Source organism: Parathielavia appendiculata, assembly GCF_033297405.1.
Source record: "Parathielavia appendiculata strain CBS 731.68 unplaced genomic scaffold N657scaffold_6, whole genome shotgun sequence".
Lineage (NCBI taxonomy): Eukaryota > Fungi > Ascomycota > Sordariomycetes > Sordariales > Chaetomiaceae > Parathielavia > Parathielavia appendiculata.
The window spans coordinates 599,403-626,243 of NW_026944225.1; the positions used below are offsets into that span (position 1 = coordinate 599,403).

At 57.7% G+C, this 26,841-nt stretch overlaps 9 protein-coding genes across 9 annotated transcripts; 5 read left to right on the forward strand and 4 right to left on the reverse strand.

The window, feature by feature from the left end:
- Window positions 1-31: 31 nt before the first annotated feature.
- N657DRAFT_419990 (uncharacterized protein) lies at window positions 32-731 on the reverse strand. Its single transcript, XM_062787281.1, has one exon. The coding sequence runs from the start codon at window positions 590-592 to the stop codon at window positions 167-169; it is 426 nt and encodes a 141-aa protein (XP_062647439.1). The 5' UTR covers window positions 593-731; the 3' UTR covers window positions 32-166.
- A 139-nt stretch (window positions 732-870) lies between these two features.
- On the forward strand, window positions 871-3,130 carry N657DRAFT_656066 (uncharacterized protein; the record flags this gene model as incomplete). Its single annotated transcript, XM_062794659.1, has 3 exons — window positions 871-878; window positions 1,874-2,439; window positions 2,508-3,130. 3 exons carry the CDS (start codon window positions 871-873, stop codon window positions 3,128-3,130), a joined length of 1,197 nt encoding a protein of 398 aa, XP_062647440.1.
- A 692-nt stretch (window positions 3,131-3,822) lies between these two features.
- On the reverse strand, window positions 3,823-6,933 carry N657DRAFT_573235 (uncharacterized protein; the record flags this gene model as incomplete). The annotated part of the gene is made up of 7 exons (XM_062788951.1): window positions 3,823-3,885; window positions 3,962-4,072; window positions 4,152-4,532; window positions 4,600-4,932; window positions 4,983-6,113; window positions 6,172-6,563; window positions 6,654-6,933. 7 exons carry the CDS (start codon window positions 6,931-6,933, stop codon window positions 3,823-3,825), a joined length of 2,691 nt encoding a protein of 896 aa, XP_062647441.1.
- A 904-nt stretch (window positions 6,934-7,837) lies between these two features.
- N657DRAFT_596326 (DUF1740-domain-containing protein) lies at window positions 7,838-11,613 on the forward strand. The gene is made up of 3 exons (XM_062789995.1): window positions 7,838-10,397; window positions 10,446-10,879; window positions 10,948-11,613. Exons 1-3 carry the CDS (start codon window positions 7,983-7,985, stop codon window positions 11,492-11,494), a joined length of 3,396 nt encoding a protein of 1,131 aa, XP_062647442.1. The 5' UTR covers window positions 7,838-7,982; the 3' UTR covers window positions 11,495-11,613.
- Window positions 11,614-12,229: 616 nt separating this feature from the next.
- N657DRAFT_690371 (uncharacterized protein) lies at window positions 12,230-14,488 on the reverse strand. The gene is made up of 3 exons (XM_062797045.1): window positions 13,737-14,488; window positions 13,443-13,673; window positions 12,230-13,286 (listed from the first exon to the last, which is right to left on the reverse strand). The coding sequence occupies exons 1-3, from the start codon at window positions 14,076-14,078 to the stop codon at window positions 12,579-12,581; spliced, it is 1,281 nt and encodes a 426-aa protein (XP_062647443.1). The 5' UTR covers window positions 14,079-14,488; the 3' UTR covers window positions 12,230-12,578.
- A 630-nt stretch (window positions 14,489-15,118) lies between these two features.
- On the reverse strand, window positions 15,119-20,300 carry N657DRAFT_420168 (uncharacterized protein). Its single transcript, XM_062787283.1, has 4 exons — window positions 19,799-20,300; window positions 19,583-19,685; window positions 16,764-19,520; window positions 15,119-16,703 (listed from the first exon to the last, which is right to left on the reverse strand). The coding sequence occupies exons 1-4, from the start codon at window positions 20,017-20,019 to the stop codon at window positions 15,300-15,302; spliced, it is 4,485 nt and encodes a 1,494-aa protein (XP_062647444.1). The 5' UTR covers window positions 20,020-20,300; the 3' UTR covers window positions 15,119-15,299.
- An 801-nt stretch (window positions 20,301-21,101) lies between these two features.
- N657DRAFT_420464 (uncharacterized protein) lies at window positions 21,102-22,418 on the forward strand. The gene is made up of 3 exons (XM_062787287.1): window positions 21,102-21,212; window positions 21,306-21,543; window positions 21,673-22,418. Exons 1-3 carry the CDS (start codon window positions 21,143-21,145, stop codon window positions 22,058-22,060), a joined length of 696 nt encoding a protein of 231 aa, XP_062647445.1. The 5' UTR covers window positions 21,102-21,142; the 3' UTR covers window positions 22,061-22,418.
- Window positions 22,419-22,457: 39 nt separating this feature from the next.
- Window positions 22,458-23,218, forward strand: N657DRAFT_645259 (uncharacterized protein). Its single transcript, XM_062792923.1, has 3 exons — window positions 22,458-22,977; window positions 23,081-23,132; window positions 23,200-23,218. Exons 1-2 carry the CDS (start codon window positions 22,777-22,779, stop codon window positions 23,126-23,128), a joined length of 249 nt encoding a protein of 82 aa, XP_062647446.1. The 5' UTR covers window positions 22,458-22,776; the 3' UTR covers window positions 23,129-23,132; window positions 23,200-23,218.
- A 2,036-nt stretch (window positions 23,219-25,254) lies between these two features.
- N657DRAFT_656047 (peptidase M18, aminopeptidase I) lies at window positions 25,255-26,788 on the forward strand (the record flags this gene model as incomplete). Its single annotated transcript, XM_062794655.1, has 2 exons — window positions 25,255-25,312; window positions 25,377-26,788. 2 exons carry the CDS (start codon window positions 25,255-25,257, stop codon window positions 26,786-26,788), a joined length of 1,470 nt encoding a protein of 489 aa, XP_062647447.1.
- Between the last annotated feature and the right edge of the window lie 53 nt (window positions 26,789-26,841).

Sequence of the window (26,841 nt, forward strand, 5' to 3'; positions counted from 1 at the left end):
ACTTCGTAATCGTCACAATGCTCGCCTAAGGATCCAACCAAGCCACCTAACTCGGCTGGTCAAAGCTCAGACTCCACTTACTTATCCACCATCCCGTCGCTGTGTGGGACAGTGTCAAATACGAATTTCGATACGTTGGTTCTAATTTAAAGGTCAGAGTGATCTGTCAACATGTGGGCCTCATCATGTCCAGCTCCGTCCATAGTGCTGTCGTCGGTTGTGTCTGACTTCTCGGCTCCTTTGGACACCAGCCTGTCTGGCAGTTCATCCAAAGCCATCGGGCGTAAGATTTGTGAAGGGTCGTCCAGTCTCGCCCAAACCTTGGGCGGAATACGGGCCTGGACCCATTCAGCATGCTTAGATGCTCCTGCACAAACTTTTCATGCTCCTCGAACAAGGCGAGGCCACATGCCGGTGTATCCCGGAGGTCCTCTCGCCGGTAACGCATCTCCTGTTCGTGTGATGCGAACTCTGGACTCCGGCTCTCCCAGAAGGTTGTCTGAGGGGGGTTCAGCTGCTCGACTGTTAGCTTCTTGAAGGAGTAATGTCGCAGCTCGCGACGAATTCTGCGAGGGATCGGGCCTTGAACCATGACACCGGAAGTCAAAAACCGAAGTCAGCTATCCCCAAGCACTTCTTGCCGGTCGGCACATTACAAGATAAGGTAGATGGGCGACTAACAAGTCTGTCCCGGTCAATGTATACAACACGATATGGGGATCCAGGATTAGGTCCGGGTCTGGGCCGTGGTGGTCGATGAGGAACCAGCACGGGTAGTTGTCAATGGCAAATTCGCAGCCATGAATCCAGTCGCGCTCGCGGAGGCGATCAAAATCATGTTGCCAGACGTGGCGGCAGATCAGCTTCACCATGCGCTTGTTCCGTTACCCGAAGCCAGTGAACTTGTCGCCGGGGACCAGATGCGTCCTTGTCTGCACCTTGATCCGGATGGGACTGTCATCGGCTTCGGGGTTGGTTGAGGCAGTGACTGGGCCGAGCGGCGGGTTCTTCGGTTGCCTTGGTGTGGCAGCCATTGAGTCCCCTACTTGGTCTGACTGGTATTCTTATCACCTGGTGGATAGACTTCTGGTGTTGCAGAAACCACTCCGAATTTCAATGTAGTCGGATCGACGTTTAAAGAGGCACTCTAGACAGATTTAATAGCGATAACTTATGCTTAATTCGGCTAGTGAGTTTACAAGAAACACAAGCATCTGCGAAGAACCGACACAGATCCAAGAAACCCATGCGATTGAACTATCCATCCCTGGCCCGGATTCTGGATTTCATCATCCGCATGCAGGTGGCCGCTGGAAAGTGGTGCGATGTCGGGCGCGCTTATGGGGAGATGTGCCCACTGCACCATGCTTACCTAGTTGCCCCTTATAGCCGCCAGGAAGCTGTGGGCTTCAATCGCAACTCCGATCTCGAGAATCCCAAAATTTCCGACGAAGCCGCATTTTCTATGTCTTTTGTCAATCAAAAAGGGTAGACAAGAGAGTCGCCCTGTGATTCCGAGCACTTCCCAAGAGCCTCCCATGCCAAATTGGCCTATGCCTCCGCTTAATTGCAGGCGCTGCCCCGGCCCTGCGCTGGTACGACTTGCGACGCCTGCCGCGTGGCAGCTCCATCCAAGAAGGGCACGGAGCCTTCAACTTCAGTCCATATTAAGCCACCATCCCACGTCGGGGACACATCACCCACATCTCGACACCGTGCGCATCTTCCAGACCTTCTCCCCGTCGAGGGCATTTACAAACCGACTCCGACGCTCGTTACACCCCGATCCGCCATTACTTCTGCTTGCTCCGACTAGTACTACAACACCACTTAAACCACCATTACTCTCCCTTTCAACCGTCATGGGCAACAGCACAACACAACAACAAACCCGAGGCCACGCCGGCCACGGCCACCATCACCACCACCATGACAACGTCTATCTGACCTCGACCAACAAAAAGGACGCCGGTGTACGCATCACCCGCATCGGGCTATACTCCAACCTAGGCATGGCCATCGTCAAGGGCGCCGGCGGCTACGCCTTCAACTCGCAGTCGATGGTGGCCGACGCCTGGCACTCGCTCACCGACCTGGCCTCGGACGTGCTGACGCTAGCCACCGTCAGCTGGAGCTTGCGCCCGCCCACGGCCGCCTTCCCGCAGGGCTTCGGCAAGGTCGAGAGCTTGGGGTCGCTGGGCGTGTCGAGCATGCTGCTGTTTGGCGGGCTGTTTATGTGCATGAGCAGCTGCGAGAGCCTGTACGCACATTTCTTTTTGGATGCTGAGGCGGCGAGGCAGGTGCTGGAGCATGCGCACGGTCATGGCCACCATCACCACGGTCATGGGCATGGGCATGGGGTGGGCGGTGCGCCGAGTCTGCATGCTGCGTGGCTTGCCGCGGGCACGGTGGCGGTTAAGGAGTGGTTGTACCATGCCAGTATGTCATATGTACCCTGTAGTTTCTTTTGTTCTACTACCCGACCTAACCCGTGTGCTTGCCGCCAGCAATGAAAATCGCCCGCGAGCGCAAGTCATCCGTCCTCGCATCCAACGCAGTCCACCACCGCGTTGACTCCCTCACAGGCATCGTCGCCCTGCTCGCCATTCTCGGCGCCAACCTCCTCAAGGACGCCACATGGCTGGACCCGGTTGGCGGCCTGTTCATTTCGCTCTTGGTCATCCGCGCCGGCTTCTCCAACACCCTCTCGGCGCTCTATGAGCTAGCCGACCGGTCCATCGACAAGGAAGTGAGCGAGTCGGTCTCTAAACAAGTGGTAAAGAGCCTCGAGGACGTGGCGCTGGGGCACGAGGTCGAGCTGCGTGACGTGACGGGCGTCAAGTCCGGGCAGAACTACCTCGTGGACTTGGAACTGGCGGTGCCGAGTGCGTGGACGGTCGAGGAGGTGCATGAAGTGGAGGACGCCGTGCGGACACGGGTGGGCGGCAAGGTCCGAGGCGTGAGGCGGGTGCGGGTCCGGTTCGTGCCCAAGACGGCGCCCGTGCCGGACCGGTTTGATGAGTTCATCCCGGGTGATGTGAGTCCCCGGAGCAGTCCGGAGCCGGAGGATGAGGATGGAAACCATGACCATGACCATGACCATGGGAAGGGACATCACAAGGAGGAGTAAATTAATCTCGCCTTCGTCTGGCAGAGTCACAAGTTTGTCATACGTGTTCGACCAGTATGTCTTGGCACCGCCTCGAAAAGAGAAACCATGGAGAGCCATTAGTCCTCCATGCATTGATGTATGATAGCCTTACCCACACGCATATATGTACATAGGTGCCGGCGTCGATACCCAGCCTAGGAACGCGCACCATAGATCGTAATATGGAGAAGGACATGTCACTGTGCAGCATACCGCAAACCGAGTCGAAGGCTATGGGGGACCGAAATAACCAAGCAACCCATCACCAGCTCATTCGTGATCTTACCAGGAGCAGCAGTAATCAAAAAACCATTTAAACACACTTTATATACTCTGCAGCGGCCTTCGTTCATCCCACCTGTATTCGGCCATTTCATCCCTTACCAAGGTACCTCTGGAACCAGTGGCTGTATAAACCTCGACGCAGCGCTGTGTATCCCAGGATGCGATGCAACATGCCATTATAACCCCCCCTCCATACTCATTGATGAGGAACGAAAATGAAGCCAAGGGAGCCCAAACGCCTCGCCCGTCAACCCGCCAGATCCTGCTAAATCCATTGTATGTATGTCAACATAAAAGGAGATGCCGAAGAGGAACAGCAGCAGCGCAAGCTCTATGTCCCTGTAAACATTAAGCAACACACCAGACACGCTCCACTCCATGAAGGATTACGTATGCCCATACTTTGCCTCCACCTCCCGCATGTACTTGACAAACGTCTTCTTATGCGTCTAGCAAGCAGTCAGCACAACATATCGTCGAAAGGTTCACAATCCAGTAAGAGAGCAAAAGCAGCGGTAAACTCACCATCCCCGCATACCGCCCATCCTTCAACACGCAAATATACCTCAGCCCCAGCTTCGCAAAACACTCATACACCAGGTCCATGGGCGACTTGATATCCAGCGCCACTGGTGCCTACCACACAACCACACTTATTAGCTAACCGCTCAAGAAGAGGCGTCCAACCACAACATAGAAAGAGAGCCGGACTCACCGGATCAATATACGGCGTGAAATCAGTCGGATCCCTGCCCCCATCATCCGAATCATCCTCAATCGTCATGACGGGCGCCATCAGGCACAGACTGGACCCTTCATCCCGGAGGTTATCCAGGGCATACTCGAGGTCCGGGGCCGGGATCAACCCCACCAAAATCCCGTCCCTCACAATCGGCAGGCCGCCGTCCAGTTCGCCGGCACGGTGCAGCAGCTCGAGCTTGGCACGCAGGCTGGCAGCGGGCACGACGGGCGAGGTGCTGATGTCGATGATGCGCTCCTTGCGCACGCGCGGCACGATATCAGCCAGGTTCGAAGTGAATATTGGCTTGTGCTTATTGTTGAGGTAGGGGTACGAATTCATTTCCGTGAGGAGATCCTGGCAAGCACGCTGGGTTAGTCATTGCATTTTGTTTGTCGTTCAGGGTAGCGGAGAAGTGAGTTACGTAGATGCTGAGCGGCTCGATGGCGTCCGCTGTCCACTTGGCAACCAAGATGGCCAGGGAAAACGGGAGGACATAGTCCAGACTGCCTGTCAGTTCGAAGAGAATGACCGCAAGCGTTACCGAAAGCCGCGTGACGCCACACATGGTCGAGCCAGCGGCGATGAGGCCATACACGCCAGGTTGGATGCAGGTAGCATTCGGCATCTTGCCACAGGTGCCCCAGACGCCCCAGTCTGGCGTGGCCATGACCACCCACTGGACAACGTGTCCAATGAGGCGGCCCATGAGACCGCCCACAACCATGGACGGAACGTAAATGCCGGCTGGGACTTTCTACTGACTGTCAGCAAAGTAACTGCAGAAAGGGAATCGCCAAGACTGACAATGCCAAAAGTGACGATGGTCAGCAACCCCTTGATTAAGAATGCCGCAAACAAGTTCAGCAGAATTGGCGGGATATCGTCGATCTCCTCCGGACAGAGTCCCAAATCCTCCAGGTTATTATCTCGGTCGTCGCACGGCGCCGCCAGGTTATACAGCAGCTTCGCCACGGGCAGCTTGGTAAAGACGTTCCAGTACCCAATCAGGCCCGTAACAAGCGCAACCAGCATTACCTCAAGCAAGGGATACGCCTTGATGACGGGGATGCGGCGGAAGGTTCTGGCCCAGTGCCTCGAAGCCTTGATGAACAAGGCGCCGGCGGCTCCACCCAAGACGCCCACCATGACGAAGCTGATGATCTCAAAGTACTCCCAATCCACGACGTACCGCACTTGGAACATGACAATCTTGTGCGTTCCGTACGGATTCAGAAACTTGAGCGTCAAGGCGGCCGTGATGCAGCAAAAGAAGGTCCGGAACAGCGTCTTGGCCGGGAAGAAGTAGGCCACCTCCTCCAGACCGAAGAGCACGCCGCCGAGCGGAGCGCCAAAGGCCACCGCAACGCCCGCCGCCGCCGCAGCCGAGAGGACCTCGCGTCTCTTGGCATCGTTGCGGTCATACTTTGAGAAGAGCCGGCACGCAATGTTTCCGACGCACGTAGCGATGTGCACGTACGGCCCCTCCTTGCCCAAGCTCAAGCCCGAGGCGACGCTCAAGATCAGGCCGATGGTCTTGATGATAAGTGTCTTGACACCCAAGAAGCCGTGCAGCACGAAGCCGCTGAGAATCACGCGCACCTCGGCCACACCGCTGCCGGCGGCCGAGTAGTAGATCATGGGCGGCGCCGGCTCTGTCTCGCGCGTCCGCCGGGGGCTGACCTCCGTTCCTTCCGCTTCATTCTCAGGCGGCGGCGCAGCTGCCTCGGCGGCAAGGTTTTCGTCCAAGGTCGTCAGCCGGTACGCCGAGGGCACGACCGTCTTTGTGGTGAGACTGAGCAGACACGACAAGCTGGCCAGCGTGATAACAGCGACGATGTAGACGACATACTCGGTCCACCTCTCGCCAAACGGAAACCCCTGCAGAACCTCGCCCCAATCGCGCCAGTCCGTGCAAAGACCGTGAGGGCAGCATTTCTACGGCAGACCAGTTAGCCAGCTGCAGCACCCTTACGAGAAGATGATGTCGACCAACCTTCTCACTGATCAACCACCCCCGCGCACAATACCCATCCTTGAAGTCAAAGACGGTCGCCTCGCTGACATTGACCACATATGCCAGCACAGCCACGATGAACCCGACGAGGGCGCTGAGCAGCCAGCCCTGTGCGCCGTCGAACAACACATGAACGCGGCCCCAAAAGTCCTTGCGGCTGCGCAGGGCCTTGACACGGTAGGCGTCGGCGATGCTATCGTGGACCCAGTCGGTCGAGGTGAACTGGTCGTACCAGACGCGGTCGTCTGGGTAGAGCAGCGAGCCCTTGGAGTCGGCCATGGACGACTCCTGCTGGCGGTCCGACAGGGCGTGCCTCAGGCGTGTGCCCCACGACTCGGCGCGGTGGTGGTGGCGGAGGGACTTGATGCTGTCTGTAAAAGGGAGCACGATGGTTAGCTTGAAAGGGACCAGGGAAATAGTTGGGGATGCTGGTGCGTTGGTTCACCCGGGGGAGCGCGTACCCGCATAACTCTGGTTTCTCGATAGGTTGGGTACCCCGGGCGAGCCCTGGGCGCTGTGGATGCGCATGCGCGATGTGCGTGGCCCGGCCAGGAGCGGCGAGCGCTCGTCTGGGGGCTCGGGGTTGGAGGGCCGCCTGCTCATGGTGGCTGGCTGGCGGCGGAAGCTCGTGGGTGAGCTGGGCAGCGAGAGGTAGTGGCCGTGTTGCTGCTGTTCAGCGCCGTTGTTATCGTTCGTGGTGACAACGTCGGGCAGACCAGGCCCGTGTCGTCTGCCTGTCATGTGCGGTGTGTGACGCGCCAAGATGGAGGACAGGGTCGTGGAACGCGGGGGCAGAGAGGTTGAGGTGTATGTTGCAAGGGCGTCGACGCCGTCACTGTCCGACTGTCGAGGGTCAGACCGGTCCTGTTACTATCAGTGATGCTTTTTACCATTCATCCAGGTACCCGGGGATAGAATGCCTAGAATCTTCCAATGATCGAGCTAAGTGATCCAAGGAACGACACACAACAACCGGGCAGAATTATTATGCCGCTAAATATTGTACAACTGGCGCTAAAAAGAAAAGGGAAAGAGACAAACAGCCAACCGCAGGCTAAACAGGAATGCAAGAGTAGGAAACGACAAGCAGCAGTGTTGCTGCGAGATGGCAGCCCTGAAGCTGGCCGGGATCCTTCTCCAGATGTTTGGGTTTGGGGAGCGGAGCAAGAGTGGAGGAGTGGCTCATGGCCAGATCCGCGGCTGTTGGCTGGTTGCCCAACCCCCACGTGCGCACCTCAATGTCTCACTTGGGGCATCATGGGTGCTGTGCTTGAGGCCAGAGGTAGCACAAGAGTGAGGGACAGCCGCTTTCGATGTAAGACAGTTTGAATGATGAATCAGAGATTGGTTCGCACTATGCTTCTGCTACTGGCTAAACGATGCTTTCGCGTGTGATAACATTCCGAATTAGTAAACAACGAAATTGGGACCGTGTCCGAACGTTTTCGATCGAAACAATCCGAAAAAATCAAAGCCATTGTTCAAACGGGCTCCAGGGGCATGCAACAATAAATCAGATGGGCGTCGGGTCGGTTCCAATACTGTGCGGTTATGTCATTGAGGCCCCGCCCATTGGTCACTTCTTCGGGGCGCTGCGGCGGTGGCACCCTCGCAGCAACCCCCGTCGGCACCTGAAACCACCGGGACCAACGGCCCTGATCCTTGAACAGCCGCCGAGTGCAGATGACTACGCCACAAAGCCGGAACAAAACAAAGATGCACAAAGTAAGCATCTGAAGACTCCAACGTAGTGGGTGGTGGTATCATGCCGTTCGGGGTGTTCCTCTTAAATGACACAAAGGAGAAAGATGGAGAACTGGAAAGGGAATGAAAAACCGCGGCGGGCAGTGCCCAAGTTCGCATCCTTCAAACCGAGTCCAACGCCCACTCCCGAGACCGGGCCAGACAGGCCGCGATCCACACCGCAGGAGGCACGGACTCGCGGGGAGGAGAAACGAAGGGCGGAGGATCGACGGCATGACGACCATCGGCGCCACGACCAGGAGTCTGGCCGTGACCGTGATCATGAGCGGGCACGCGACTGGCGTCCCCGTGCTGAGCGCGACCGTCATCGAGATGGCGACCGGAATAGGGAGAGTAGTCGAGACCGGCCAAGGGCTTATGAGCGGGGCCGTCATCGGGACCGTGACGGACGCCGCAGTCCAAGGCCCGCACCTAACCGGGAGAACGGCGACCTAAAACACCCTCCGGCGCAGAGAAACGACCTCTTCGTCATCGACAAGCGCGGCGACCCGCTGATCCTGCAGTACGGAACCAACGACCGATCCATAGTCCCAGCCTACTACCGCTTCGGCTCAGGCAGGATCATCGGTTCGCCCGGCTTCCTCACCATCCACCGCGACACAGCCCATGAGCAGTTCAGCATCAGAGCACCCGGCGAGGGCAGCGGCAGCGGCTCCGCCTTCGGCGACAAGGCCCTCGTCGCAGCAGCCAACCGCGTCGAGTCCAAGCGGATCAGGCCATCCTCGGACCAGCCGTCCGCACCACCACAAGACTTCATCCCCCTCGAACCCTCCCGCAAACGGAAACGCGGCTCCGAAACCCCGGAACCCCATCAATCACCGCCAGACTACCGCTCCATCTACATCAGAACCCACACCTCCTCTTCAACTCCCTCCTCTCTTTCCCCAGCTTCCTCCCGCTCCAGTTCCCCAACCCCCCAAGCCCCGAAACCCGAACTCACCACGACCCAAACCCGCGCGTCGGCCCTCTCATCCCACGTCAAATCCCACCCCTCCGACACCGCCGCCTGGCTGGCCCTCATCTCCCTACAGGACGCCCTCTTCGCAGAGAACCGGCCCGGTCCCAGGACGGCCGACGAGTCCCGCTCGCTGGCCGAGCTGAAGATTGGCTTGTTCCAAGAGGCTTTGGAGCATGTCTCGGACCCGGCCCAGAGGGAGGGGCTGATTCTGGGCATGATGGGTATGGGGCGGAGGGTGTGGGATGAGAAGGTGCTGGCCAGGAAATGGGATGAGGTGCTGGCTAAGGAAGGGAGTGGGAGTTGGGGTCGGGCTGAGTTTGGGTTTGGGCTGTGGAAGGGGAGGTTGGATTTTGAGATGGGGAGGGTGGCGTCTTTTGTCCTGGACGACGTGAAGGGGATGGTGACGGCGAAGTTGGCTGAGCTGGGGGAGGTGCTTGCCAAGATAGCGGGTAGCGAAGGAGAGGAGGAAGAGGTATGTGAGGAGGTGGTTTATCTGTTCTTGAGGCTGACGAGGCTATTGTGGGATGCCGGGTTTGGGGAGCTGGCGGTTGCTGCGTGGCAGGGACTGTTGGAGATGACGTTTTGCCGGCCGATGGGCGAGTTGAGTGCTGAGGCTGCCATGGAGTCGTTTGGCGAGTTCTGGGAGAGCGAGGTCGCACGGATTGGGGAGGAGGGAGCCAGGGGCTGGAAGCGGTTTGCCGAGTCGGGCCAGGACACGACTGATTCGCCTGAGCCAAGGGTGGAGAGTGCCGGCGTGGTGCCCCAGGCGGCGGACCCCTTCAAGACGTGGGCGGCGGCGGAACAGCAAGCGACTTCAAGGGCGCGCATGCCGGCGAGGACGCTTGATGAAGGGACCGAGGACGATCCGTTTAGGGTCGTCATGTTTTCGGATATCAAGGACTATCTCGTGTGGTTTCCGTCCGCTGTGCTTGCGCGGCTGAAGCCTCTGCTAGCAGACGCATTTTGCGTCTTCTGCGGGCTTCCAGCGGCTGGGCTTTCAGGGGTGAGATTCGCCGCTCGGTTAAAGGACCCATTCGTTGCAGGTAACGAACACAGACACGACCTCGGCCTTAACAGGGTCGATTCCGGGGCAACACTAGATCTCTCACGGCGAACCCCTGAATTCACGCAACAAGGTGACAGCATGGCCGTGTCACCTGAGGTGCTGTTCTCCGGCGATTCGTGGTTCCGGTACCTTGACAAGTGGTCAAATCAGTCAGGTGATAGACAGGTCGAAATGGCCTGGGCGCTGTGCACGGTCGGCTACCTTGTCAAAGACTGCGGAATGGAGACCCTGGCAGAGTACTATTTGGCCATGGCATGGCTGAACGAGCCTACTGAAGCGAGGAAGATCGCAAAAGGGCTGCTGAAGCAGTACAGCTCCAACATCCGCCTCTACAACGCATATGCCCTAGTCGAGTGGGCGAACCGGAACACCGAGGTTTCTCACAAGGTCCTGGCTTCAGCGACTGGGCTGGCACAGGTAAGTGACACGTTCCAGAACCGCTGACCGCACACTGACGCATCATAGCCATCAACCCCCAGCAACAGCCAGCTGCTTTGGAACACATGGGCCTGGATCCACCTCGAGTCCGGCCAGAAGGAGATGGCCTTGGTCCGTCTCTGTGCTTCCGTGGATAGGGACTTCCACTGCTCTGCCGTTTCTCCGGCCCTGCTCCTCAAAACCAAGTCGCACCTCTCCAACACCCGAGACTATTCGCTGTCTTCCCAGCAGCTGGAGACAGCGGCACGCTATGCCGAGGGCCTGATGCTGGTGGAGTATCTCGCCGGCGAGGAGTCGGGTACTGAGCCGGCTTCCGAAACCCAAGGCAACATCACTGCTGCTCTCTCAACCATTCACGCCTTCTCGCGAAAGCTCGGATCCCGTAGCCTAAGCCAGTCCACCCACCACGAACGCCTTCTCCAAACCGCCGCGCGATTACTATACCACCATGCAACCCATGGGTAAGCCTCCTCTGGACCTTTCTTTCTTCGTGACCCGTACTCACTAGGTACTAATCAAACCCTCACAGCCCCTATCGCCCAAACTACCTCGCGTCCCAACTCCAAGCCTTCATCGCCCTCTTCCCGCGCAATGCGATATTCCTCTCCCTCCTCGCCTGGTCCCAGCCCTCGCCGCGCATCAACGACCCCGTCCGGGCCACCCTCCAGTCCGTCTCGCTCTCCGCTGCTCACGACTGCCTCAGCACGCGCCGCTTCGCCATCCAGCACGAAGCGCGCCTCGGTACCGCCCATTCAGTCCGGGCGGCCTTTGAGGCGGCGCTGGATAGCGAGGCGTGCAGGGCGAGCGTCGAGTTGTGGATGGCGTACATTCGGTTCTGCTGTGCTAACAGCAAGGAGTTGAGGGGTAAAGCGAAGGAGGTGTTTTATCGCGCCATTGGGGCGTGTCCGTGGGCGAAAGAGGTGCACATGTTGGCTTTTGGGTTGCCGTTGGCTGGGGAGCTGGGCGGGTCGGAGTTGAGGGCTGTCGTGGAAACGATGGTGACCAAGGGTTTGAGGGTCCATGTGGATTTGGGGGATTTCATGGCCCAGTGGGGGCAGCGGAGGGATGGGAGATGATTGCGTTATACGGAGGAATTCCGAGAAGTCAGATACATCGCTAGCGGCAGCCGGCTTGGGTTGTGTTGTGACGAGCATGATAGATCAGCTAGCTTCCTATTTAAGACTCACTTGGCCCTCGTCCCGTTGCGACGCGACGCAGTGTCCCGTGCCCTCACATTGAAGCGTCCCAAGCTCGAGTCGGCTTGTATGAGATGTCGGTTAGGCTTACGACTAGCCAACCTCGTACTTGTACCAATCCCAACAAACATCGAAGGCAACCATTGCTTTCCTTCCCAGGTACACACCAGACATGCTCTCACAAGAAACCATGAGACACGAATATATCCCGAACAAGAAAGCACCCAGGAAACACACGCTCCGTGAATAGGTCACTTTCTCAGCCGCTCTGCCAGCCTCAGGCGCGCATGGCTTACATACCCGCTCGTCCCGTTGCCACCTGCTGAGCAGGAGCTTACTCCGTCGTTGCTGTGATTGGCCGGGGGGCCTTGCAGCTGCAGATTCAGCCCCTGATCTCTTTCAGCTGAGGCGGTTTCAGGTCTTCTTTGTTCTTTCTCCCTTGCCATGCCCCAAGCAATTATTGGTTCGGTCGATCAGAATATAATAATAGGGGCAGGCTGGACAAATCGGCCGGAGGTTTGGGTGTCAGGGGGATGAAGGCTACGTCAGTGGATTCAGACTCGAGACACTCGCGAGCATGTCTGTCTGCTCGAATAAAGCATCAGCAATACACGAGCGAATTCCATGTCCTATTTCCTGTTCATTTTAGGAACATAAGACGTAGCTGGTAGAAGTCTAGCTACCTGGCAACACGACATCTCTATACAGAGCAGATAGTAACTCACACGTAGTTCATGATCTGCAACCTCGCGAACGCCGACAAATGCCAACCAACACCAGGACAACCCCCCGCCCCAAGCACTCACACTCCGACAGACCAGTTGTCACCTCCGGGACAGCCCAGCCACATCCTGAGTACATCACCGCCACCCAACCGCGACCTCCTTCATCACCCGCCCTATCAGTCCCAATACCTCGGCCCATCACGACGCGGCTTCATCGCCCAGTTCTTCGTCCGAAGCTTCTAGCTCCGGGCTAAACTAAGCAGCCCGCTCGCGGCCCCTCCCCTGCCCTCAAGATCCTCCTCCTCCATACGCTCATCATCCACCCTACTACTACCACCCACTCTCCGATACAGCTCCCCCACCTCCGTAGCAGTACGTGGCCGGGGTGGTATACCACCAGCCCCGGAATACCTCGGTGCATCCTCATACCTGCGATTCATCAACTCCGACTGCCGCCGCTGGTGCTGTTGGTGGTGGTGTTGGTAATGCTGGTGCCGTTCCCGCCGCTCTTGTTCCCGTTCCAGCCTGGCCTGCTCCAGGACTTTCTCCAACGCTCTCGCGGCCGGGCCCAGCTCCCGCTCCCGCTCCCGCTCACGTTCATTGCCGTCCACGCTGCCGTTGCTCCCCCTTCGGACCGGCGCATCGGGTAACGGTCTTCTCCTGCCCGCAACAGCAACAGCAGTGGCAGATGAGGAGGAGGTGGAGGTGGAGGATGCGCCGGGAGGTGGGAAGGAAGCCGACACCGACGTTGGGCCATGGTAGGCGTCCTGGAGCCGGTGGCGGCTCTGACCCTGGTCGTCTGAGAAGGACCTCGCCCGCGAGAGACCCGGGCCTCGAGAGGGTGCCGCAAGGTGTCTCGCCTCTAAACGGTCCAGCGGCACGTCCGTCTGGCCGGTGCGTACTTTGTAGCTGGCTAATCCGAGGCGGAGGCGGAGGATTTCTGCCTTCTGTTTTCATCACGACAGCGATTAGTGTATCTGTCTTTTCATCATCAAGTTCTGGGTGGATGGCCAAAGCGGGAGGGGACTGAAAAGCGAAGTTGAGGCCATGGTGGCTGTTGGAGGCTGACGGAGAGGAGCGGGAAGGGGGAATGTAAACCTTACCTCTCTGGTTTGCTCCCGTGTCAACCTCGAATTTGAACGCGGCACCGGTGCTGCGGCAGGTGGTGGTACTGTTAGTGCCGGTGCTGAGGTATCCGGCTCGGTGAGAATGGTCGCCTGGGAGGTGTCGACTGCCGACGTGTCGAACACAGACGGACTATCCGGAGAGACAGAGCGGCGACGGGTTGTGGTAAAAGCAGTAGTTCGGGCCGTGGATGTCGAAGATGGCGGAGACTTTGACAGAGGTGGGTGTTAGCACCCTCAGGAAGGTGATGTGGTAGACAAAATCATAGTTACCTCCTCCCGACGAGGTCGTAAGTCCTCCCTCGTGTTGTGGTCGAGACAAGGCCTCTTCGGCACAGGCTCGCTGCTCAGTGCCTCATGCCGTGTGGCGCGCGACACGTTATCCCGGGAAGCCGGAGTTGGAGAGCGCCGTTTCCGCGAGTCGGTCGCCTTCTGCGGTGAGCTCGACGGCGACGACGCCGACACCATCGTGTCCATATGCCGGGGACCAGCAGTCTTAATCTTTACCGGGCTCAGCTGCGCTGACAACACCTTGGCACCGCTCCTGACCTTGGGCGAGCACGCGTTGGGGTCGAGCGCACCCAGAGCGCGACGTTTGGCGGGCGATGCCTCCATCTCGGCAACCAAAACTGGGTTGACAGAGGCCCAGTCCAGTGGTAGCCGGCAGTAAACGAAAGGATGAACAAACGGCTGGAACCGGAGAGTTAAGGACCAAAAGAGCGGAGGGGTGAATGTTGGTGATGCAGAACGGATGAAGGGTCAAAGAAGACCAGCACACGTCGAATAACAACCGAATGTGCTCCTCCGTAATATCCTCTCACCCGTCGGTCAGGCAGTCCCATGTCCACAACAGCAGCGGAGTCCAACGCGTCGTGTGGATGGCCTGCCCCTGTAGTGAGACACGAAAAAGCAGAGACGCTTCCACGTCTCTAACTCGATCGGTAACAGTCAGCCGGGTGGAGCAAAGCAGCCCAAATCAGGCAATTTGTTAAATACGCGTAGACGCGTCGGCAGCTCAACCCTTGACCACCTCTTAGGGTTGAGAAAGGAAGGAGGGCCCGCAAGATCTGCAAGCGCCTACTCAGTAGCTCAGTAGCAAGGGTCCAACGCGCCGCGCTTCATGTGTGGGCCCGCTGCAGGAACCGCGACTTTAAATCCTCCATACCTTACTAAGTATGAATCTGAACAAAACCACCAACCTGCATCGTATACCAAACACACAACATGTGCCTGGGAACTGTCATCACTTTGGTGTGTATTCATTATTGCGCCTTACAGATTCACCCCAATCTATCCATATAGAACAAAGAGACAGGCCAAAGATAAGACGGGCACGTCCAACCCCCGTCACCATACCTCCTTGACAAACGATGCATACACAATATCCGTAAAAGGGGTATCGCCACCCTACCTGCCTTACCAGCCTGCCTGGTCATTTCCCCGAGAAGAGCAGACAACCCCCATTCCGACCTGAAACTCCTCCATAGGCCCACAAGCACCAAACCATGACCGAGGCCCAAAAAGACAACCCACGAGGTAAATGGAAAAAGAAAAGGAGCAACTTAATGAAAGATAGAGAGGAGAAACCAAGAGGAAAACCAGCCCCCAAAGTAGCCTTCCACAACCAGCAGGATAAATAAATCATCGGAAAAAGACAAACGCCAACCCTCCTCTCCCTAAGAATGCACCGCGTTTCGTTCTGTTGCAAGCTCTCGTGTTCTCATCATCCCCAATCTATCCTCCCCCGTTCAGACCAAAAGGCAGAAAGGATCACACACGATCCAAGACCCCAAATCGAGCCATTAAGACCCTCTGTTTTTCTCCTTCCAGCTTCCCTCAGAGACTGGCATAAAGCGACTGATCCACCTTGAACGGCTTCCCCAGGTCCCCATTCTCCCTGAGCTGATCAGCCTGAAAATCAAACAGCCCCTCGCCCGCAAACATATCCACGTCGGCCGAAGGCGACCCAAAGTGCTCGACACTGATATTGTTCATGTCCCACAGCAGGTCGCTGTCGATCGGCTGCCACTGGAGGTCAATATCCAGTCCTGCCGTCTCGGCGATGTCGCTATTGTTGGATGACTCCGACACGCCGCTCTCCTTGCTCGCCGACGAGTCGGGCGTGTCGTCATCGTTACTGGGCGTCCGCGACCGGTACGTGCCAAAATCCGCTACGAAGCTTCCCGTGACGGCCTCGAGCGACTGCTCGAGCCCGGCGAACAGGTCCTGGGGGTCGACCGTCGAGTTGGCCCACACGTCCTCCGCACCACCAGGTGGCAGAGCCTGCTGCGTAGTTCCCGCCGCCCCCTGCTTGCTGTTGATGTTGTTTTCAGGTGTCGTCATCTGCCAGCCGGGGGTACCGGCGCTTTCGCCTGACTTGGTGGTGTTGGTGCCTGCCGCGCTGCCGTTCCGTTGCATCGACGTTGTCCGAGACATGAGTTGCGGCCCCGGCTGCTGGCCTTGTTTGGAAAGAGTGACGCTCATGGGTCGCGCCGCCGGGGCAGGGACGCCCTCTTTGCTGGGAGGTGCAATCGATTTGCCTTGGGCATCTAGACCTAAGGCAGCTCCCATATGCTCTCGCAGGAAACCGTATGAATTTTCATACGGTTTGATGTGCTCCTCCTGACGATGAGCATTGAGCGCTTCCTCCGTCGGGAATCCGATTGAGCCCATCTCGCATCCGGGCTCCAAGCACGTGAGTTTGGGCGGCGCTGGTTTCCTGGAGGCCACGGGCGACTGCACGTCGACCTGCGGCGATGACGAAGTGGCAGCCTGTTGCTGGGAAGCAGGAGGGGGAGCAGTAGGGGATACCTTGCCGGTCCCGATCTTGGCCTTCTTTCGGGCAGGGGGAATGGCCAGGTTTGCCTGCGTGATACGAGACTCGCCGAAATACTCGGGATTCCCGGCGGGCGATTTTTTGCCAAACGGGAACGGCGGCTGGGTGGTCGTTGGCGCCGCCGGAGCCTGCGCAGGCTTGGTAGTTGCCCGGTTCTGCGCCTGCCTGAGGGCCTCAGTCTGCTTCTCAAGGTTCGCGGCGCTCAAAGGCGATGACTGCGGGACCTGGCTTCCGCCAGCGGCCGACTCCTGACCCCCTACTCTCGGCCGCGTGGCGATGAGGTCCTGCTGGATGCTGTCGAGCATGTTTAGGAACTGATCCAGCTCCTCCTTGGATATGGTCACCGCGTCCCGCATTCTCGTCAGTTTGTCGGCGTCGTGGAACTGCTGAACCACCTTGCTCCGCTAGCGAAAGCGTTAGCACATCTGCCGCACGTTGGTCACAACGGAAGAGTCAACACATACTGTCTTGAAGAACATCCTCGCCCGCGAGTCATCCTTGGTGACACGGTACCACGTTGCAACGGCTGGGCCACGGAGCTGCAGTATTCGCTCGGCAACCTTGACGAGCTTGTGGCGAGCCTCTTGCACATCTGCGGGCGCCCTGGGAATCTGAGCTTCCCTTTGGCTCTCCTGGACCCCCTGCGAGGAACCCTCGTTCGCAAGCCGCTTCAGTCGAGTGATTGTTTCATCTTCAATCGGGTTCCCGCCGCTTCGGTTACGCATTACAGCGGCTCTTAGTTCTGGCGTCAGGCTTGCCATCTGCTCCGGCGTGATCTTGTCGAGCTGTCCTGGCGAAGCCTTCATGATCTGTTCCAAGGTCGGCCTTGGGCCCGTGGCAACAGTCCGGGCCTCTGGCTGAGGAGCAGACCGTTGAGCAGCATTGCTCGTCTTGGCAGGCACGTCGTTCGTGTCACCTGGGCTCGGTCGTTTCAGACTCTTCGGTATCGACGCAGGCGAAGGGTTTAGGGGCGGCCGAGCAGCCTTGAACCTCCCCAAGGCGGGAGCAGGCGCCGCTTCCGCTCCCGAAGGTCCCGTAGGCTTCGGTTGAGCGGCCTGTTGCTGGGCGCCCTGTGGCGCACTCGGATGCGGTGCAGGAGTGACCACGCCCAATTGGTTGTTTGGAGTTGGAGGCACCGGCACGCCAGCTGTCGGGATCCCAACAATCGAATTGACGTTGGCCCTGGCTTGCTGGGTTTGCTGGAACTGCTCCCAGGCCTTTCTCGCATACCCTTCCTGCCTTGCCATTCTCAAAAACTCAATCAGGATCTCGTCTGGCATGCCCTGGAAACGCAAGTTCTTCTTGCGGGCGGAATCAAGGTCTTCGGGCGTGACGTGGGAGATATTAGGCGGATAAGAGTGCCCGGGGGGTAATACTTGTGGCTGGAAACTCGGCTGCTGGGCCCCGGGCCCGTTCTGCGGCTGAGGTGTGGCAGCCGAGGGTATGGGCGTCCGTCTCTTTTCCAGTACCGACTTGAACTGCATTACCTGAATGTTGTTGAGCATGGTGTGCAAATTGGCAGGGACGGCGGCGGGGTTAGTTTGAAGTAACTGTCTAAGTTGGCCCCATTTTCGTATTTCGGCTGGTAAATTCACCCTGAGAAGCACCTGAGGAGGAATGTCCATGTTGTTCATCGCTGCCCGAGCCTCTGGGGTGGCAAAAATTTGCATGAGCTGCCCCCTTTCTGCGGCTAGTTGCTGGTTCTGCAGTACCCCCGGCTGTGCCGCGGATTTCATCGCGCCGTTGCCGTTCTGAATCGGGTTAACCACGGCAGCCTGATTCTGGCCGCTCAATTGATTCGGCTGGAGCTGGCCGCGGACTCCAGGAGTCAGTCCAATCTGGGGGCCCTGGAAACCGCTGGCTGTCGCGCGTTGGTTTTCTTGCAGTTTTGCGTAAAACTCCCTCATTGCCGCATTCTCTGGCACCCCGCCCATGGCAGCTCGAGCTTCGGGGTTGACGTTTGGCACCATTCCTGCCATAGCCGCATTATTCATGTTGCCTTGGAGCGACGGCGGCCTCGTGTTGTTCACATGGTTGAACTGCGGGTTTAAAGTTGTCGCCATTGGCGGATTGCCCACGTTCATTGGCTGCCCGTTGGCTTGGCCCATAGGCACGGGGGGCTGCCGCATCGGCGCGTTGAGCGTGTTCATTGCCGGACTCTGCGAAGGCTGTGCGGGGGGGGTCGGCGTCACTATGGCCGCAGGCTGGCCTTGCATGGGCCGGCGAGGAACCGCCTGGACTCCCGGCTGTGCCTGGACCTGGGCCGCCGTAGTAGGGTCGATATTGACTTGCGGGACGCCGAAGGTCTGCTGTACTTGAGCGGACCGCGGTGTCTGGTTCAGCCCTTGGCTACCCGGCGTAGGGTGTGGCGGAACGCCCACCATGGGACTCGCAGTTGGATTCCGACCAGGAGCGGTGCTAGCGGGGACAACCATCTGCCCGGCTTGCTGCGCGCGTAGGCCCATCTGATGGTCGGCACGGATGCTCTCTATGTTCGGGGCAAACGCCTTGCCATCAGCCATGGCCGCTTGCTGAGGGAGGGTGCCAATAAGAGCGGGATTCATCTGGCCCTGGTGCGCTCCTTGCGGCATCATGTTCAATGGAATGCCTGGTCGGTGCTGCATCAGGTTTCGCGACTGCGCCGCCCTAGCTTGCTGCAGCTGCTGGAGCGCGTGGTGTTGATAAAAGACAAAGACAGGGTTGATACCCTTGGCAGCGCATTCCTGGAGTTGGGCCTGATTCCACTTCTGCTGCATCAGCTGCCGAACCTGATTCTTAGTGGCTTCGTTCGCCCGATCCATGAACTGCAAGGCGAGGTCGTTGACCGCGGTCCTATCTTGCTCACCCAACCCTCTCAGGGGGTCGAGCTGGAAGGTGGCTGGCTGCCGCGGTTGCTGTGCCACCTGCATCGGGAATTGGCGCTGATCGAGTCTGTTCTGGAGCATGCCTGGACCGGCCATCCCCATCGGTGGTGGTTGCTGCGGAATGCCAGAAACCTGCATTTGGTTCGGCATGGGCTGAAACCCATGTTGGGCGGGCTGTCCCATTGCGCCTCTCGCGGCCATCTGGTTCAGTAACATCTGTTGCCGCTGCTGTTGGGCAGCTAACTGGGCTTGTCTCGCGGCTTCGTTGCTGAGCTGATTTTGAAGATCAGGAACGTGGCCTTGCCTCCGCTTGTGCAATTCCCCAACTTTACGCTGGATAGCGTGGTCATAGGATTGCTACGCCCGTGTCAGTCAGTGTGACATTATTTGTTACCATGTATGCGGCCCGCTTCGCCTACCTTATCTGGTGACTGCATAAATGCCTTCTTCTCAGTATCCATCGCAGACTGGAAGAGCTTCTGCCAGTCCATGTTGGGGTATGCTAAGATCGTGCTTGATACCCTGTGAAGCCGTTCATTAGCCCTCTGTTCAAATTACCCACTTGAATGCTGCCAAACAAGTCAAGGAAAGACTCGACAGCCGAAGGCAATTCGAAAAAGAAACACGCTTCGTACAGATTAAGGGCTCTCCCGAAACGATCGCTGATGCTGACGCCGCTCTGCCATGAGTTCATAGGTGCCATGCTCATGCTCTGCATCAGATGGCTGTAAACAAGATGGTTCAGTTGTTTGCCCGGCCCACCCTGCTGCTGCTGCTGTTGTTGTTGTTGTTGCTGCTGCTGCTGCAGCATCATTATCTGGCCGTTGGAGACCATCTGCGGTATGTTGGCGGCCATGGCCGCGGACAACTGGCTGATACAGAATTGTTCGTGCCTTTACGCAGTCAGGCCAGGGAAAGCGTGACACTAGTGCGGAAAGTAGCGGATAGAACGGCGCCCGTCCACTCAATGGAAAGCCCGCCTCTCCGCGACGAAAATGCCACCAACGCCACGCCCTCCACTGGCAAGGCTCGGCAACTAGCCGGAAATCGTGTAGCGTGGACGGCAAGGGCCCATATACACAAGAATAGCGTGCTGAGACCGTAAACGCAGAAGCGCAAGGTCGAACAACAGCACCGCCACAGCGTGGGCAGTCTCAACCTAGCGAGCAGTGTGCAAACCAAGCCGTTGACGTGGGCTTCTCGATTCGTTCACAAGCCAAAACTCGTCGAAAGCGAGCTTGCGATACGTATGTGCAGCGATCTCATCTGTTAAGATGGCGGGCACTCGGAGACACGAATGGCTAGAGTCGTGATCTGGGTGGTATGGAAGGTTGATGGTTGGTCGCCGGTACTAATGCACGAGAGCAGACGGTGCGGCAGGATCGCGTCGGGCGTCCGAATGGTCGAGAAGGTTCCCGTCACTCTGTCTCTGACGAGGGTATTCCTTCGTGTTTGGCTGACGTGGTCGAGTCGGAGGGCTGGATAACCAGGCGGGCTCGGTGATGGCGGCGGGTGAGGAATATCGATCCACGAAGATGACGGCAACGAAAACCGAGAAGCCAAAAAGTCAGGGCACCAAGCGGAAGCAAGAAAGTGAAAGCGAAGATGAAGATATATAACGAGCACTTAAAATCAAGCCGAAGCACGACAAGAGAATTGTCGTAGAAACTGGCACTGAGCCTGGGTCTTGGGAGGGAGTTGCGGGTGCCTGGTGTGGGCGGCGTGATGAACCAAGAAGTGGGAGGGAGACGATGAAGCGGGATGGGAAGGGGAGAGATGGGACTGGCGCGAGGATGTGGGCTGCAAAACCGCCAAGCCTTCTGCTGCTGGGCGGTTAAGTGGGTCCACGCCCAAAGCCAAGACCAGAAATGGAGGCCAAGGCCAAACCTTCTTGCAGCGGTGCCAGCGAGGGTGCGAAGACAGTTGTGCGCCCGTCGTTCTCATGGCAAGCTCTTAGGGTCATGGGGACTTAAAATGAGATGCCCTTTTTGAGTGTCCTTTGGCCCACGATCAAATGCCAGGCAGGCCATGCGTTGACTGAGTTCATACGTAAGAATGGGCAAAGATTTCAACTACAGCTACTCGGCAACTCCCGATACGTTGACGAATGGACCTCCGCATCAGAGCTAATTTGGAAGCTAGCGACAATTGCTTCAGCACATTTCGTCCCGACTCAGCTGTCCAGTGAGACGTGCGATATGAGAATGCAACGGTCGGGGTATCAGGCCTTGCACGGAGTAACGGCCGCAGGGAATGGCCTCGTCTGCTTTCGTCCCATCCAGAACGGATCACGAGCTGGCCGCGCGTCAACAAGCCACTACCGAACGGCAAGAGCCTGCAAAAGCGCTACTATGGTATGCTGTATGCCTCTCATGTCTTTGTGAGTCTTTCTCTAGATTCTCGTCGATCTTCCTCTATCACTGCCGCCTTTTGCTCTTTCAGTAACGGTACCACAATTGGGCCACACGTGAAGCCAAGGCTGACGGGATGGTGGCCACTCGGACGGCAGGGCAGCCACTTCGCTACACACTCATCCCAGCCAAACCTCTCGAGCTTCGACTTTCCGCAAATTCTTCTGCAGCTTTGATCGAGGTGTAATAATCTGGGTCTCAAATACTGATTATTGGGGTGCTGGAGATGAGCTTCTCGACATCAATAATGGATTTTCAGGTTGCAAGTGGCAGTTTGCAGCTCCCATAGCCCGCCCCAAAAAGATCAGAGCCAGGATGGCCGCTCAGCCACCTGGACCCACTTGGCCGCCAGGCCAGTTTCGGGCGTTGCGGGTGATCTTCAATCCTCGCGCGGGAGAAGACCAACGAAGTTCAGCACATCCAGATCAATTGGAGACCAACCGTCATTATTGTATACTCAAGCATCCCATCTATCTCAGCCACTGATGAAGAGGGAGGGGATTCCAATCGTTCAAGGATGCCAGTTCGTGGCTACCTTTGGCAATTCACCGTGCAATCATCAATGTCACTAGCACATCCGGACCCACTTCGGCAGCCGTTCTGGGATTCAGTCTGGGCACCCTGCGTCCCCGGATGCCCTCTCTTAAAGATCACTGTGTATCCCTTGGAGATATTTCACGCATTGCGGCGGCATCAGTCTAGCCCATTGTCAAGGAAGTCAATAAAGCCAGCTAAACACTCCAGGAGCGATTATGACTGTCGGACTTCATCTTTCGAAGCACACGGTCACGAGTCAGCAAAACCAACATGTATCGAACTCGTATAGTCCAATTCAAAGCCCACAAAACAGGTAACACTCTTTGTGCGATGTCACTTCGAATGCCTCTCCTGTCCCTACTCTCTTCCTTGCTTCCCTTCGAAGTTGAAAGGGCGGGCGATTGCGCGGAAAAGGGAAGCAGTACTTAGGTGGCTACACAAGGCAATGTCAAGATTGGGTCGTCCCCTGCGGAACGACAACAACAAAACAAGCACGCAGCCGGCCTGCCCCCTGCAGCCCTTCTGCAGCGCTCACCAGAAGCTCACGCAGATATTATTGTCTCTAAAATAAAGTGAAAAGGACTCGTGAGAACAACTCATCCACGGGCCGGCCGCCTGCGACGGCCTTCCTGGGCTGGATTTGACTGGACGATGTTCGGGTTCTCATGTTCCTCTACCCCTATATTCTTATTGCTCTTGGCCTCTTGCCCCTAGACATGCTCCTGACCGCAAGGTTGAGGTTGTCATTGCAGCGTCGAGGCTTTGATTACAGGAGCGGACAAACAGGTGATGGACTCGGGGCCCGCTCAAGCGAGCCTGATGCCGGCGGCAACAGAAATGGTGAGCAGGGCAAAATGACAATCTGCCTTCGGTTGGGGGTTAGCTAACTCGTCTAGGTTTCTAAGAACGGCGTCTTATGTGGTGCTGTTAGTTGTTAGTCCGTCAGTCAGGAGGAGTTTGTTGACGGACAGTGTGCACCTGGAAGATCCTGTCGAAGTTGTGAATGACCAGGTCTGACTTTCTCCATAAGCTTCAGTAAAAGCACAGCAACAGTACGAATAGAAGGCCGTATCGTCTGCTCCACATACCGGGGACCGTCTGACCACAGGAACTCGCCCATCTTGCTGGCATCAGTGCTGCGATATCTGCAGAGTCTGCAACCAACGCGCTGGGTAAAGCGTACTTGTATAGATAGGGCTGCGTGCATCGAAGATCAGCCCAGCCCAGCCCGAATTTGATACGGGTTTCTGCTGGATCTGCTGGACAAGAGCAACAGCCTCAAATTGAGGTGGCATCGCATCTGTTTGAATGCGACATCAAGGGCCACACGCTTGTCGCTTCTGGAACGTGCTGTAATTAACCCTGTGCTTCGGGCTCCCGTGACTTATCCGCCGGCCAATCACCCCACCCACCTTGACTCGGTGGGCAAATGTGGGGTTATCCGTGGCGTTGGAGAGACGAGAATAGCAATGGGAGAGACTGGTGGGTTTAAACCATGCTCCGCAAATCGTGGGCTATAGCGGGCTTGAGATGGAAAGGACGCCTGGTCTTCTCCATGGATTGGATTGTCTGTCGAAATCGAATGCTAGGTTGGAATAGCTGGTGGTGAGTCGGGGCGGGATGGATGCGGGAGGAGCCTGGATTGGGCCCCTCGGAGGAGACCAGTCTGGGAGGAGACCAGGGCCCTTTGTCGATTGGGCGCCAACTGCTTGTTCAAGCTTTCCGGATCCGCTCATTGGCAGGCCATCTGCCAGACGCACATCAAGACGATCAGACTCATAAGGACAGACGTGCTGATGAGTCCAGAGATGCTCGTTCATTTTCACACTTTCAGATGTGTCGATGCACAAGTAACTGCAAAGGGAAACAACGCCTACGCCGTCTATCCCGAATCCTTGATGACCTTCGATCCTGGGTACACGATGTGTCTTGCGGCGCTTTGCAAGTCTCAATGTGGCCGTCCAAGCCGGACAGCCTGCAGTGTTACGTCGTATTGACGCAAGGCTATGCTGAGAAGACTCTCTTCAGACACCTGCTTGGGAAGCCAGCTCTCCATAGACTCCTGCCTAGGCGTAGTTGGACCGGCGGGATGCCCTGGTTAACAGCGGCCTGAGCAAGTCTGAAGGAGACCAACCTTTGCGCAACGACATCGGGTGCCTGCTAACGTTCCCGAGCTTCCTTGTCCCGAGCTCCCTTAGAACCGTGTCAGTGCAGAAGGCGTGTCATCCGGCCGACGAGGCAGCCTGTTGTCGGTAACTTGTACAATACCTACTCATGCCTGGCTGGCTCCTTCTTCCAAGCTTCAGCGAACGCAGCTGTGGCTGCGACAAGGTTGGTCAGGCGGCCAGTGCGTCCATTGTTGATAGGAGGACTGCTACATCCCATTGTAATGAATCTCCCGCCATTGTTGAGGCCATCGTCAAGCTGAATCTGTTGCCATCTGGCATAGGACACCGGGTGGACTGAACTCCGCTTGACCCCGAGCTCGTTCCAGGTTGAAGCGGAGCAGAGCGGCAGTGACGTGCCGACGCTAAGAGACACCGGAAGTGGGGCTGCATTGGTATTTCTAAACTTCTTATTGGCTGAATGTAAACTGGTCCTTGCTGCTCTGATTCAATCCGGAAAATGCGAGTTCGAGATGTTGAGTTGAAGCCAGATCTGTACGGAGTGAGTACCTTAGTTTGGTCATAGGGAATGGGACTTAAGACATCTTGGTACCTTACAGTGTCAACCAATCTGACTGGGAGGACATTTTGCAGGCATCAGAGACCTCGAAGTCGTCCCGAATGAAGCCCCACCCTCGCCGCTCAAGTGGGCCGTCGGTGACGCCTCAATTCAAAGGAGTCTGGTGCATCTGATTTGGAGAGGGGACCCGACCCACGTTGATAATCAAGAGGAACCGTCAGGTCCCCAGGTTTGTGCGCGGGATGGCCTCCTCCCCCGCAACACATGTCAATGTCTGCATGCTGGGCAGAAGGGCCTTCTCAACCGTGTATTCGCGACAGGCTGTGTTTTGCCCATCTGCCTCGCTGCTTGTGCGGTGCGATTCCAGAGCTGGTCGTGTGACTCTGACCTCAGGACGCCGCTGGTACAGCTCCTCACCTCCCGCTTCTGCGTCCACTGCCAGCCAAGTCCCCGCCAAGATGGCTCCCCCAACAACTGCCCTCGAATTTCTCGATTTTGTCAATGCCTCGCCGACCCGTAAGCCTCCCAGGTTGGTAACGCTATCGTGTATCATACGCTGACCGCAGCCACTTCCCCTTAGCCTACCACGCCGTCGCCGCCTCAGCTTCGCTCCTTGAGGCTGCCGGCTTCACCAAGATCAAGGAGCGCGACAGTTGGGCCTCAATCGTCAAGCCCGGCGGCAAGTACTATCTCACTCGAAATGGCTCGTCGATTGTGGCCTTTGCCGTCGGCGCTCTCTGGAAGCCGGGCAACCCCATCGGCATGGTCGGAGCCCACACAGATTCGCCCGCTCTCCGCGTGAAGCCCGCCAGCAAGCGCACTGCGAACGGCTACCTCCAGGTTGGCGTCGAGACGTACGGCGGTGGCATTTGGCACAGCTGGTTCGACCGGGACCTGAGTGTGGCCGGCCGGGTCCTGGTGCGGGAGGGCGAAGGCGAGGGTAACTTTGCGCAGAAGCTGGTTAAGGTCGACAAGCCCATCCTGAGGATCCCAACTCTGGCCATCCACCTCCACCGGCAGACGAACTTTGATCCCAACAAGGAGGACGAGCTGCTGCCCGTCGCCGGGCTGGCCGAGGCCGAGCTGAACAAGGCCGCCGAGCCCGAGGCCGAAGGCGAGAGTGAATTCCAGCCCCTGAAAGCCCTACCCGAACGGCACCACCCAGCCTTCCTCTCCCTCGTTGCGGCAGAAGCCGGGGTCGACGTCTCCCAGATCGTCGACTTTGAGCTCATCCTTTACGACACCCACAAGGCCTGCCTTGGCGGCCTTAACGACGAGTTCATCTTCTCCGCCCGCCTCGACAACCTCAACATGACCTTCTGCAGCATCAAGGGTCTCATCTCCTCCGTTACCTCCACCCCGCTCGACAACGACACCAGCATCCGCCTGGTAGCCTGCTTCGACCACGAGGAGATCGGCTCCCTGTCCGCGCACGGCGCCGACTCCAATCTGCTCCCGGCCATCCTGCGCCGCCTGTCCGTCCTGCCAGGCAGCAGCACCACAAGTCCCTCCTCTGCCTCCTTCTCACCCTCACACGAAGACCTGGCCGCCTCAACAGCCTTCGAACAAACACTCGCGACTTCCTTCCTCCTCTCGGCTGACATGGCCCACGCGGTGCACCCCAATTACGCAGCTAAGTACGAGCGCAACCACACACCTGCCATGAACAAAGGCCCCGTCATCAAAATCAACGCCAACCAGCGGTATGCGACCAACTCGCCGGGGATCGTCTTGATCCAGGAGGTCGCGCGGCAGACCAAGGTGCCACTGCAGCTGTTTGTCGTGAAAAATGACTCGCCGTGTGGGAGCACGATCGGGCCGATGCTGTCTGCGAAGCTTGGGGTTAGGACGCTCGACATGGGGAATCCGCAGCTCGGGATGCATAGTATTCGCGAGACAGGCGGTAGTTGGGATGTGGAGCATGCTGTGAGGTTGTTTGAGGGGTTCTTGGGGAGATTCGGGGAGTTGGAGCGGAGGGTTCTGGTTGATTAGACGGCCTTGTTCAGTTCGCCTCGGGCGGTTCAAGGTATCGTTGGATGTGCTAT